The sequence below is a fragment of the Myotis daubentonii genome, chromosome 9 (assembly GCF_963259705.1).
Source record: "Myotis daubentonii chromosome 9, mMyoDau2.1, whole genome shotgun sequence".
In the NCBI taxonomy this organism is placed as follows: Eukaryota; Metazoa; Chordata; class Mammalia; order Chiroptera; family Vespertilionidae; genus Myotis; species Myotis daubentonii.
Window position 1 is genome coordinate 28,137,712 of NC_081848.1, and position 13,588 is coordinate 28,151,299.

Consider the following 13,588-nt stretch of genomic DNA (forward strand, 5'->3'; position numbering starts at 1 on the left):
TGCCTTTGCCTCTGAAAGAAAAATAAAATAAATAAAACTTAAATGCTATCATAGTAGACAGATGCTCAACAATATCTAAGATTCATTGAAGAATATTTATTGAGTTTTTGGTAGGGTGCCAGCCATTTCTTAAAGTGATCCTCTAATCCCCAGGTGGGGAACGTCCTGCCTGAGGTCCATATAAGGCCCCCAAAATCATTTGGTCTGGCCCTCCCAAGGCATAGGGGTAATTTAAAGGTTTGACCAAATTGCAGCAGGCTAATTATCAATAATTTCATTTCATTTGTTATGGCCCTCAAATGATGTTATAAATATCCAAATGGCCCTTGGCAGAAAAAAGGTTCCTCACCCCTGTAATCTAATGTATTTACACTTGAATACAGTCTCAGGATTAAATACATAAATAAATACAAAACTAAAGCCCTGGCCAGTGTGGACCAGATGGGTGGAGCAACATCACCTGTCCCAAATGCCCATGGGTTAGATTCCTGGTCAGGGCACAAGCCACGGCTCAGGTTTCATACACATTCAAGGTGCATGCTGGAGGCAATGGATTCCCCTTTGTCTTTCTCATCAATACCTCAATCTCTCTCCCTCTCTCTCCTTAATTCTCCCTGTAAATAATTTAAAACAAATAAAAACACAGGAATCTCTACACTAGGAAATCCTAAGATGCAGTTCATGGAAGCATGACTGGTTCATCGCTATGTCTGATAGTCTCTCATTATGACTAGTGCCACTTCTTGGGAAGCCTTACAGTGGTTGGGATCTATTTTAAAGTTTTCAAATATAGCCTGGAACTGAAGGTATTAAAGGAATAGCAAAGCGGACCTTTATGAGTTTTTTCTCATTGACACATTTTTTTAGGTTAATGTGTATGTAGATTCTTACATGCATACATTATGTGAAACATTTTGGTTGGTTTATGATTTCCATAATTAGGGAAATCTCTTTTACGACCTTAAAAACATCTAGTGGCAATATGGTACTAAAATAAAAAATAATGAAATAACTTATTATACTAAATATCACTCTATTAAAGTGCTCCAATTCCAGATATTTGAAATATTGATGTCATTTCAATTAACTAGGAAACCTACTTCTCTACTTAGAGAAGATCCCAGTAATTGGAGAGGTAAATTGAAAATATTTGTAATAAGATAAAGTAGGCATTTTTTGAGCTATTTATTCAAAAAAATAAAAACATATTTATTCTAAATTCCATACTCACCAGAGTCTACTATGAGTGCTCCCACCTTGGTGAGTTCTGTGGATATCAGGGTCAGTAGGAATTCTCTTCACTCAACCAGAAGCTCCAACTTCAGTCAGTCTACTCTGGAGAAGTGATGTGTCCTCTGCCACAGATGGGCCTTTTATATGACTCCCCTTAGGCCACACCCACTTGCTGAGATTGGCTAAAATCTAAAAAAGGAAGTGAACACCTTAAATGGATTATACAGATTATAGTTTGATAGCTAATTAGGGTTACAACACATAGAAAACACCTGGGGGCTGACACCTTAACAGAATGTAAATGTGTTTTCTGGTGAGAAACATGAAACTTTTCAATATGCAATTCAGTATTAACTGTAGTCACTACTTCATAGACGCTGTAGAAAATTATTTTTAAAAGAGGTGTCATGCTACCTGTATTTTGTTGAAACCCATCACAAGTTAAGAAGTTATTGATGCCATATGAATTATTTTCCACATTATCAAATGTTTGGGAATTTAAGTCCTGTTTTTAAAACTCTATGAAAATAATGTTGTGAGGAGTTTCCGAAGTGAAAATCTAAGTAACTCCACTTTAACAATTTATGGAAACACAAATGTAAAAGCCATCAAAGACCACATATTCTAGAAAGAGGCGCAGCTGCTGCCCTCTAATTCAATGTACAGTATTGTAAACCAACGGAAGGGTCATTGACCTGCAAGATCCCAAAATTAATTAATTTTCAGAAAATTATCTCAAACAGTTATCAACTTGTTGCAAGTCACCCACGTAAGCTTATAGCAGAAGAAGTTTCCTTTTTTCAGCAAAAATCAATTAATTCTGTGGGCACTGTGCCCTCCTGTAGTGTTTTTACCTACTGCTGTCCTGCACAGAAACTTCTCCAACACTCACTTGCACTGATATTTCCTAGATTTCTCATTCTGTCACAGAGCATTTTAACATTCTATAACCCAGGCCCTGTAATCTGGTTCTTACTTCAAATAATAAATAGACATCCCTAACCGGTTTGGCTCAGTGGATAGAGCGTTGGCCTGCGGACTCATGGGTCCCAGGTTTGATTCCGGTCAAGGGCATATCCCTTCCTCTCTGTAAAAAATCAATAAAATATATTTTACAAAACTCGTGCACCTATGGATGAGGACAGTGGGTGGGGAGTGAGGGCGGAGGGTAGGGCGGGAACTGGGAGGAGGGGAGTTATGGGGGGAAAAATGAGGAACAAATGTAATAATCTGAACAATAAAGATTTAATTAAATAAATAAATAGAGCAACTAGTCTGGCTGGTGTGGTTGAATGGTTGAGTCTCTACCAATGAACCAGATGGACTTGGTTTGAATTTTGGTCAGTGCTTATGCCAGAGTTTCAGGATAGATTCCCTTAGGGGGCTTGTAGGAGGCAGCCAATCACTCATTATCTGTCAACATTGATGTTAGTCTCTCTCCGTCTGCCCTTCCTCTCTCTGAAATCAATCAAAAAAAAATATTTATCAAAATACATAAATATAGTAACTAAGTTTTGCTATGTACCATAATACCTTCTCCATTCCCTTAGCCCAAACCCAATCTTCAAAGGTAAGGCAAAAGCCCTAGAATCTGCAGATTATAGTTTAGTGGAAATGATAAATGAATGCACAGAGAAATAAAAAATTCCCAAGGGCTCAAATAAGGAAGAGGGATCTGCTGTGTACAACTAAAGAAGAAAATGAAAAGCAGATGACTGAACTGAGGATCCTTCCCCCTCATCTTTCCCCAGAAAAAGGCCCCAGGAAAACCATGACAAAATAGGTATAAAGAGGCTTGAATCCCTGCTATGGCTAAGCATGAGAGGGGCAATAAGCAGGAAATAGCTACTCCGCTGCCATGTGCAAGCTCGAAAACATTGGACGAAGCCTTCTGATGGTGCTCAGCCATTTAGCATGGGCCCTGGGAATAAGAGGTCATAGGTTCATTCCCTGTCAGCACACATGCCTGGGTTGTGGGCTCCATCCCCAGTGGGCAGTGTGCAAGTGCAATAAAACCAAAGATTGCCTCTCATCATTGATGTTTCTATCTCCTCTTCCCTTCTCTGAAATCAATAAAAATTTATTAATAAACAACAGAATATCTGCTGTTACCACATATATTCAACACAATGATGGATTCCTATTCAATACAATTAGACACGTGAAAGAAATAACTCTAAGAGGAAAGAAAGCTATAATAATTTATATTATTAGCTCAGCATGATTGCATAATTAGAAATTTTCCTGAAATCTATAATTTATGAAGTTAGGAAGAAATGAGATCAGTGAATTATTTCTAAACAAACAAAAAAAATGGAAAGGAAATTTACAATGCATGTTATATGCTCAGAAACTGAAATTCCTAAAATGAAATCTAATAAAAGTTATATAATTCTGTGTATATAAACTATAAAACACTATTGGAGAAAAACAACAACAGAGGAAAGAATTATGAGTCCTGTAAATGGAAATATCCCATATTCATGTGTTGAAAAACATAATGTTGTCACTATGTCCAATGTAACCAGACAGACCAATACCATTAATGGTTCAATAACTTAAAAAATGTATGTGCATATACATGTGTATGTAATGGGAAGTTGGTTTTTAAATGAGTCTGTGACTAGGACTCTTAAAAGGTGTTTTAGTCAATAAAGGAGGTACACACCTCACTAAAAAAGAATTAGTATTGTAGGCATTATCACCTCAATTACTTTCATATCTACATAGCACACATATAACAGCTTCCATATTATGGGGGGGAATATTTGTGTAAAAGAAGAGGTAAACTGTCATAGTCACAGGGTATAAAAGTCTGTCTAAGACAGCGGTTCTCAACCTGTGGGCCGTGAAAGCTTTGGGGGTCTACAGACCCTTTCACAGGGCCGCCTAAGACCATCAGAAAACACATATATAATTTCATATTGTTTTGTGATTAATCACTATGCTTTAATTATGTTCAATTTGTAGCAATGAAAATACATCCTGCATATCAGATATTTACATTATGCTTCATAACAGTAGCAAAATTACAGTTATGAAGTAGCAATTAAAATTTTTATGGTTGGAGGTCTCCACAACAAGACTAGCTGTACTGAAGGGTCACAGCATTAGGAAGGTTGAGAACCACTGGTCTAAGAAGATATATCTCAGCTTCCCCCCTCCCCCCGCAAGCAGTGACCTTGAGTTTATGTAAGATAGGGTAACAAAGACAGCTGCAGTGGATTTAGAATCTCAATAAATCACAATTTCATTCTTTACTCGTCAGCTACCTAAAACATTTGATAGGTTTAAAAGGCCTTTGGGAGGTGATTAGCTTATGAGGCTGGAGCCCTCATGAATAGGATTAGTGCCCTTATGAAGGAGACTTCAGAAAGCTCCCTCACCTCTCCTAATTGTTAAAACTGGAAGAGAAAACAGCTGTGTATAAAACAGGAAATAGGACTTTCCCAGGAACTGATTCAGCCAGCATATTTACCTTGACCTTTTCAGCCCCCACAACTGTGAGGAACACAATGATGTTGTTTATAAACCACCCAGTCTACTGTCTTTTTGCTATAGAAGTAAAAATATGCTAAGACAATGTCCTTGGTAGCCATCCATCCATATTCTTTAGTGGAGTGCCTACTCAAGTCTCTAAATTGTACAATGATCATTGGATTTTTGGTCTTATTTTGAACTATAAGAGTTCTTTGGATACAAATCCTTTAAGATACATATGTATTTAAAATATTTTTCTTTCTATTTATCGGTTATCTTTTTGCTTTCTTAAAACGTTTAGAAAGTGAACCAAAGCCCTAGTAAGTGTGGGGATTTGGGGGAGGGAATAGATTTCAGCTTGTCTATCCAGGCATGCCACCTCCACACACACAAACATATGCATGTACACACAGCAGCTCTCCTTTGGCTGAGATTCCATAGTCCTGTCCTAGTTGCTGCAGAATGGAGGAGCCAGAGAGGGTCTGTCAGGGTCTTGGCTTACTATGACCTGATTTGTGGTCCAGAATTTGAGCATTGTCTACTGCCACTCATCTCATCTATACTTAACGTTCTGCCACCACCACTTGAGGATGGCCAGCCCACCTGGAGGTTACTGAAGGGATGTTAAGGGGGCTGGGACTGTCTGTGCCTGGAGAGTTATGATGGTTGTTGGTAGTATTTGCTTATGGTATGTAAATAATCTTTCAGTTTAAAAAGGCTAATCTGTCACTCTATTATTAGTAAGTTCTGTGGATTACACTTATCCTTTTTTCTTGTTAGATAATGAGACTGATAATAATTCAAGTTGCTGTTTTTGTTTTGTTCTTTTTAATCCTCATCTGAGGATATTTTTGAATTTTTTTATTTTTTTATTTTTTTTATTTTTTTTTAGGGAGTCACAAGGATATTTTTTCATTGATTTTTAGAGAGAATGGAAAAGAAAGAAAAAGATGGAGAGAAATATCTATGTGAGAGTACACATCAATTAGTTGCCTGCTGCATGGGCCCAACCAAGGTCCTGGCCTGGGAGGAGCTAGCATCCCAGGTAAGTCCCCTTGACCTGAATCACATCCCAGACTAACCCAGTCCGAAATCCAATGCTCTATCCACTGAGCCAAACCACTTAAGGTGCTTGGTTTCTTTTTTTGAAAAATATTTTATTATATGTTCAAATCCGTCTACTGGAAAATATTGAGTATATCAAGGTGAAGTTAGTCCCTGGATCCCAGAGGAGCCATGGAAGGGAACGCGCATCTCTGAAATCTACCTCAGGGGCAGTGCACCTGTGGTCCAGGGCAGGTCACTGCCAAGATTAAGAAGATAGGTACTGTCCCTGGTCCTGCATCTAGCTACTAGTGGGGTCCAAGTAATCCAGCTCAAGGCCTAGATGGGGAGCAGGGCCCTCTGGTGTCCTTGGACCAAGCCAGAGAAATACCCATTTGCCTGAGCTCTCCTGCAGGGAGTTACCTGTGGGTGGGGCCAGGAACAGAGAACCCAGCTCTTCCAGGGGCAACTCCTCAGACACTAGTTCCTGGGACTTGTGAGAGGAAACAGCTCCCATTGCCCAAGCGCTGGCTCTCAAGAGGGGCTGAGGAAAGCCCTTAGGATCCACTAGCCCTGGAAAGTGTCAGGAGCAGCCATGGCTCAGGGACCAGGAGGGACTTTAGGAAGTAAAATGAGAGGCTTTCTAGGAGTTTACAAAAGGCCAGGTGTAGAAGGGACTGTTAATAGCAAGGGACTGGAGCCTCCTCAGGAGACTGCACTCATTATAATGAAAAAGGGGAAAGGCTAAGAGAGAATCTTTTTATTGCCAACTCTACAGTGTTTCATGTCCTATAGCTCTACAGTAATATATCCAGGCCTTTCGCTATGTAATTTTCATGATGAATCTTCCATATTCTTTCATTCCAGATCAACTTAAAGAATGAGTTTGTGCCTTTCTCTAAATGTTTACTATTACATTTAGATGGCGTCTGTTTAGACATGACTCCGGGAAATCCTACTCATATGATGGTAAGCAGAGGAAAACCCTGTAAACACGCTGGGTGGTGTGACTGGAGAGGAGGCGGTAGGAGATGGGAGATTTTGAGAATCAATAGGAGACTGTTTCAAAGGCGAAGTAGATGAGGGAGCATTAACTAGCTGGCCTAGCAAAGGGAGATATGGTGGCACAGCCTTGTTGCTTGAAGGACAATGTAGGATGCAAACACTTCCCTGGAGGAGAGTGGGGTCGGGGCAGAAAGCTCAGAAGTACCAGGGAGCACAGTGAGTGGAGGTGTGGGCTGCAAAGGGGCTCAGGGTTCCTTCTCTGTTCCAACCCTGGAGATACCTCAGCCAATGGGAAAGCACTGATAGGAAGAACCCAGTAAAGATGGTGAGGAAGCCTTGGGAGGCTGATGGTGATGATGGCCTGATGTGGACAGGAAAGCGCAGCTCAGAGCTGGAGAGGGGCAGGCACCAGTGCCTGCAAGGCCTCTGAGCAGAGCCCTGTGACCCCCACACGGCCCTGAGTGCAGGTTAGCCCCCTGAGCTCCCCCAGCACAGAAAACCTGCAGCTGCCAGGAAACCAGGCAGGAGTGGGAGAAATGCCCAGGAGGCCGCTGAGCCTGACTGAGGTGAAGAGCAGGAAACAGCAGGTGCCCGGAGGGTTCTCTCCTCCCCAGGCACTCTCCATGGAGCCTGCCAGTTACAAATCAGGAAACCAGTCCTCAGAAAGCAGAGAGCTCAGGAAAAGCCCTACTCCCAGCAAGCAGAGCCCTGGCGAGAGGTCACAAAGGGGAAAGGCAAGCCCAGGTTATGTGTGCCTGTCACTGCCACCATGGTCTTCTTTTGTAAACTTAATATTGAAAGTGTTAAATATGTCCCTTTTTCCCCCCCCCATTGAATCCCTCCAGCTCGCGCCAGCTGCTACCCAAGGCTTCATCACCCTGTTGTCTGTGTCCATGGGTTATGTGCATACATGCCTTCTAGTTCTTTGGTTCATCATTACCCACCCACAACCTTACCCTGCTTTCCCTCCAAGATTCCAAACACTTTTTCCTGCTTCTATGTCTCTGGGTCCACTCTATTCATCACTCTATTTTGATAAATTAGATTCCACATATGACTGACATCATGTGATACTTATCTCTCTTGAATGGCTTATTTTTCTTAGTGTAATATTCTCCATTACCCTCCATGCTGTCTCAAAGGGTAAGAGATCCTCCTGTTTTCACTGCTGCCTAGTATTCCATGCTATAAAGGTGCCACAGCTTTTTTATCCACTTATCTACTGATGTGCACTTGGGCTGTTTCCAGATCTTAGCTATTGTAAATTGTGCTGCTATGAACATAGGGGTGCATACATTCTTTCTGGTTTCTGTTTTTTTTGGAATATATTCCTTGAATTAGGATCACTGGGTCCAATGGCAGTTCCATATTTAATTGCAGAGTCCATGAAGACAGGTAAACCAGTGCATTTCCTCACAGCTTCATTATTGAGTCTGACGTGGGTATCAATGCCATTAGAAAGGAGGAGATGGAACCCTCATCTCTTTGCTGTGCTCTCCTCCAGCATTCTAAGTGCTCTGAGGGCACCACTCACCCTGTGTTCCTCACCAGCCTCTTCCCCAGAGCCCTGTCTGAGAGCCTGGTGCTCCTGAGAGCTAGAGCAGTGCACACAGCAGGCTCCTGTCATTTTCACAGAAGATCTGCTTTTTCTCCTTGTGCATCCCACACCCATTGTCCTCAGAGCTCAGGAATTGCCGCAGACAGGCTTTTCTGGCAAATGGAAACCACATTTTTCAGGATAAGATTGGTTTTGAAGATTTTCTGCTCTGATGGTTCCCTGCACACAGGACAGCAAGTAGAGCTTTCTCCCAGGATACCTAGAGACAGGAGCAACAGCAGCTGTGCCCACAGCCCATGGTGACTGGGTCTATACAGTAATTCAGGCAGATGGCACAGGTGAGCTCTATAGGGAACTTTGTGGGAGGTCTGATCCCATTTTTCTGAGGGAAGAAAATCAGGAGTTTCTTCCTCTGCCCTGGAGACACAACGGTCTAAGCAAAATGTGACTCAATGACTGTGTCTAGAGCAGGACAGGCTTTGTAGGCATGTGACACACATGGAAAGCAGACCCAGGAAAGCTCCCACAACCTGGAGAAGTTACTTAACTATTTAATCAACTCCATCCCCCTCCCGCCCCCTTTTCTTCTGCATAAAGATCAATCCCTCTTCTGCTGATCCTTCCTTTTCCAAATAGCTTGAGTTTCAGGCACTTCACCCAAATCCATAGCTCCAGGCGCTGGGTCCTGAAGGCTCTAATATCCCAGCTAACACTCAATGCCAGTCACTCACTTGGCTCAAGATATTTGACTTTGATTTTCATTATGTCATGTAATTTCAGGCAATTTAACTTTAATTATATCCCAGAACTATTTTAAGCTTCTAATTTTGATGAACTCAAACTAATCTCTCTTTTGTTGCTGTTACATGTGTTTTGCTTTGTCTTTTTAAATTGATTTCAGAGAGAAGAAGGGAGAGATACAAAAAGAGAGACATTGATGAGAGAGAAACATTTATTGGCTGCCTCCTGCACATATCCCAGTGCAGATGGAGCCCAAACCCTGGGCCAGTGCCCTCACCAGGAATCCAACCAGTGAGCTCTGGGGCAGGGGTTGATGCCCAACCACTGATCCACACTGGCTGGGATGGACTAGTTTATATTTCCTTAGTAAACAAAATTCTTGTACTTAACTGAGGAAAATTTGCTGCTAGAAAAAGTGGTTAATAAATAGAAGGAAAAATGGCCTTTGGCTTTATTTTGAACAATTATGTCCCCCAGGAGAGAGTAATTGTGCTTTTGGAGTTCCAGACTATTTTTAAAAATCATAACTGTACTAACTTAGTAACTTCATCTACTTTGAGTATATACTGGCATTTGTTGCAAAAGGTTTAGAGTCAAGGTTGCAATTCCCATTTCTTACAAAATCTCTGCATTCCCACAGTTGGTTTATTTAGTGAGAAATATATCGAGGATGGGATGCATCCAGGTTTAAGTAGCAAGTTTTGGCAGAGTCCAGAGAGGAATTATTCATTTACAAATATTCTTCCTTTGTCATTTTCCCCCATTGATGTGGGTTTCCATCTTGTTACAGTGAGTCATAAACTAAGTAGTTAAAGGAGACCAAAGTGATTTTCAGAGTAGGCAGCAGGCTGGATAGAGGTGGGTGTCAAGAAAAGTTTCACTTAAGGACTTGTGCAGGGAGCACCCAGATGGTTAATTTGACTGTTAATTTTTACAACATGTTAACAATATCTGTGATGTCAAGGCCACAGCCACAGCCACAGCCACAGCCATGGCATGACAAAGCAGCTATTTTTTCTTTTCTATGATTTCAGAGAGGCATAGAAGGGGAGAGAGAGATAGAAACATTAATGATGAGAGAGAATCATTAATTGGCTGCTTCCTGCATGCCTCCCACTGGGGATCAAGCCTGCAACCCAGGCATGTGCCTCCACCCAGAATGGAACCATTACCTCCTGGCTCATAAGTTGAGGCTCAACCACTGAGCTATGCTCCAAGCATCGGAGCAGCGATTTTAGAGCAAGGGGGTACTATTTGTGATCTCAGGGCAAGAGTTTGAGTCCTGGTCAGGGCACATACCCAGGTTGCGGGTTCTATCCCTGGTTAGAGTGAATACGGGAGGCAACCTATCAATCTTTCTCTTTTCTCTCTCTTTTCTCTCTCTCTCTCCAGAACAAATAAAGATACTATTGGGTGAGGTTTTTAAAATAAAGAGTAGTGGTCAAGGTATTCTTACATTAATATATGACAACAGCCCTGGCTGTTTGAGCTCACTGGTTGGAGTATCAGCCCAGGATTTCATTCCCAGTAAAGGTCAACCTAGCCGAGCCTTCAGGCACCTGAGAAAAAAATGTGCAGTGTTGTGTGCCACACAGCAATTCTGTGACACTAGCTAACTGCCACAGTTCAGTGAAAATTTTTGAAGAAAAGGGTGCATTTGGCTTCTTGGAAAATGTTAATTCTCCTAGACATTAGGAGAGTTATTTATTGAACCAAATAATGGAAATGTGCCTCACCTCCAACATATAAGCTACATATCCATTGGGGCTCATTTTTTAACATTATAAAAGTGATATTGGTGAAATAGAATATCCTAAAATGAATGAAAATCTTTTTTTTACTACAGTGCTGCATATCTGTTTGAAAGTATATATTTGTGCAACAAGGGGCAGGCAGAGAATAATTACCATCTGACAGTGCTTCATCTGTGGGTTCTACACTCTATCAAAACTAGTCTTGCTTTATTCATTTATTTAACTTGTAGCTCAAAGAATAATATGCATATTACATACAGTTCCACTGATTATACAGACATCAAACTTACTTTTTTAATCCACAGATCCTAGTCACATACTCTTTTACGTATTTTAAGGAAGCCTCACTAATCATCTATTGTAGTTATCTAAGCATAGTTGGAAGCATAAAACAAAAAACTGGTTAAAGTTAAATTTCTACAAATGGGACGTAAATTTGGTAGTAAATTTTGTAAGAAATGGTCTGATTGGCACTCCACTTTGAAAATTGAAAGAAAATAATAGGATTAAAATTTTATTTTTTCATATTTTAACCTAATTCTGATTATAACTGCAGCACGCTAATTCTTAGAATAAATCCAAACAGAATCCAATTTTCTTTGATATTTTCATTTAGCTATATTTTCTGACAAAATTACTAGATGTTAAATGCAGCGTGGTATCCTACATTGGATCCAGGAACATCAAAGTGCGTTATAACACAAAATTGGTGAAATCTGAATAAAATTTGCAGCTTAGTGAATAATAATATGCAGACGTCTTAGTTTTAACAAATGTTCCATGTGAATGGAACATTAGGGAAAACTGGTGAGGGGTAGACAAGAATTCTCTGTGTAATAGTTGGAATGTTTCTATAAATCTAGCATTCTATACATATTGAATGACTTGAAAAATGGGGGAAAGAAGCAAAATACAAGCCCATATCTTTATTTATTTTTCCACAATACAAATTTATTGTTGCAGAAATGCACAGTGTTTGAAGAGAAAAAGAAAGCCCCACTGTCGCCTAGAAAGAGGACTTGAAGCAGCACGTGGGAAGCAGGGTGGCTCGGGGATGTCAGGTCTGTGGTTATGGGCTCTGCTCCATGTATGTGGAGATGTCCATTTCTTCAGGAAACTCCGCCACATTGACTTCAAACCTACCCTGAACATCAGTGAGAATTTTGGCATCATTGTCATGAGACACAAAAGTGATAGCCAGGCCTTTGGTGCCAAAGCGCCCGGCACGGGCCACCCGGTGGAGGTAGGTGTCCGAGTCGTCAGGCATGTCATAATTGAAGACGATGTTGACTCGCTCAATGTCCATCCCTCGGCCAAACAGATTGGTGGCCACCAGGATCCGCTGCTGAAAGTCCTTGAACTGCTGATAGCGTGCTAGGCGCTCCTCCTGGGCCATGGCCCTGTGGATGGCGATGGCCGGGAAGCTCTGTTCCACAAGTAGCTGGGCCAGGGCCATGCAGCGCTGCACCGACCTCACGAAGATCACCACCTGGTTAAACTCTAGCACGTCCAGGAGGTCGACGAGTTTACGGTTCTTGTCGCTGTCTTTGAGCTTGACATAGTACTGCTGCAGCCCATGCAGCGTGAGCTTGGTGTCGTCATCCACCAACACCTCCATGGGATCTTGCATGAACTTCCTGCAGACGGGCCGGACCTCCTTGCTCAGCGTGGCACTGAACATCATGCACTGCTTCTCGTGTGGCGTCAGGCGAAAGATCTCCTGTACATCCCGCCGCATGTCCAGCTGCTCCAGCATCTTGTCACACTCGTCCAGCACGAAGTGCTTCACGTTTCTCAGGTTGAGGCTCCTGTTGCGCACGAGTGCCAAGAGGCGGCCTGGGGTCCCCACCACGACATGGGGACAGCTCTTCTTCAGCACCTCTTCGTCCTTCTTGATGGAAAGACCCCCGAAGAACACGGACACCTTGACACTGGGCATGTACTTGGAGAAGCGCTCATACTCCTTCCTGATCTGAAAGGCCAGCTCCCGAGTGTGGCACATGACCAGGACGGCCACCTGTCCGTTGACGGGCTCGATCTGCTGTAGGGTGGCCAGCACGAAGACTGCAGTCTTGCCCATTCCAGACTTGGCCTGGCACAGGACATCCATGCCCAGGATGGCTTGGGGAATACACTGGTGCTGAACCTCAGATGGATGCTCAAAGCCACAGTCCCCTACGGCCCTCAGGAGCTCAGGCTTCAGCAGAAAGTCCCGGAAGCCAGAGCTGTGGATGGAAACGTAGGACCCCTTGACATCTTTCTTGGGGGGTGCTGGGGTGCTCTCTGGAGGAGCCTGGGGCTCTTCATCTTCCTCATAATCCAGAAGCACGTTTTCTACATCCTGTTCCGCCATCATACTGCTTCCCCTTTCGCCTCCTCTCGCCCCAAGAGTCGACACGAGCTAGAGCGCTTCCTGCCTCCTGCGTTGGATCACAAGCCCCTATTTTTAATTATTAGCTGCAGAAAACATAAAATTTCATTCCAGTAAACACAATCAGAATAAATGAAAGGAAAAAAGTAATTATAAAAACTACACATATTGTTCCTTGAAAATGTAGGCAGTATAAGCTGCTAAGCATTCTTTTGACTATGCTAACTCTTCATTTCACAATCATAAGTGTACAGAAAGCTTTGAACAAACACCCCATATTTCAATAACTAAAGTTTTTAAAGTTTCAAATGAATTTCCTCCTGGTTCATTATTCTAACATAGCCGAAATCAAGAGGGTAATGTATCTGAACTGTTCCTCTGTTTTGTTTTTATATCCATAAT

General features: G+C 42.1%; 1 protein-coding gene across 1 annotated transcript; it reads right to left on the reverse strand.

Annotated features, from left to right (window-relative positions):
• Window positions 1-11,884: 11,884 nt before the first annotated feature.
• On the reverse strand, window positions 11,885-13,171 carry LOC132241756 (ATP-dependent RNA helicase DDX39A-like). The gene has a single exon (XM_059710651.1). The coding sequence runs from the start codon at window positions 13,169-13,171 to the stop codon at window positions 11,885-11,887; it is 1,287 nt and encodes a 428-aa protein (XP_059566634.1).
• Between the last annotated feature and the right edge of the window lie 417 nt (window positions 13,172-13,588).

What these genes read in the sequence shown, in the direction of transcription:
- LOC132241756 (XM_059710651.1), bottom strand. Translation starts at nt 13,171, where the DNA reads ATGATGGCGGAACAGGATGTAGAAAACGTGCTTCTGGATTATGAGGAA.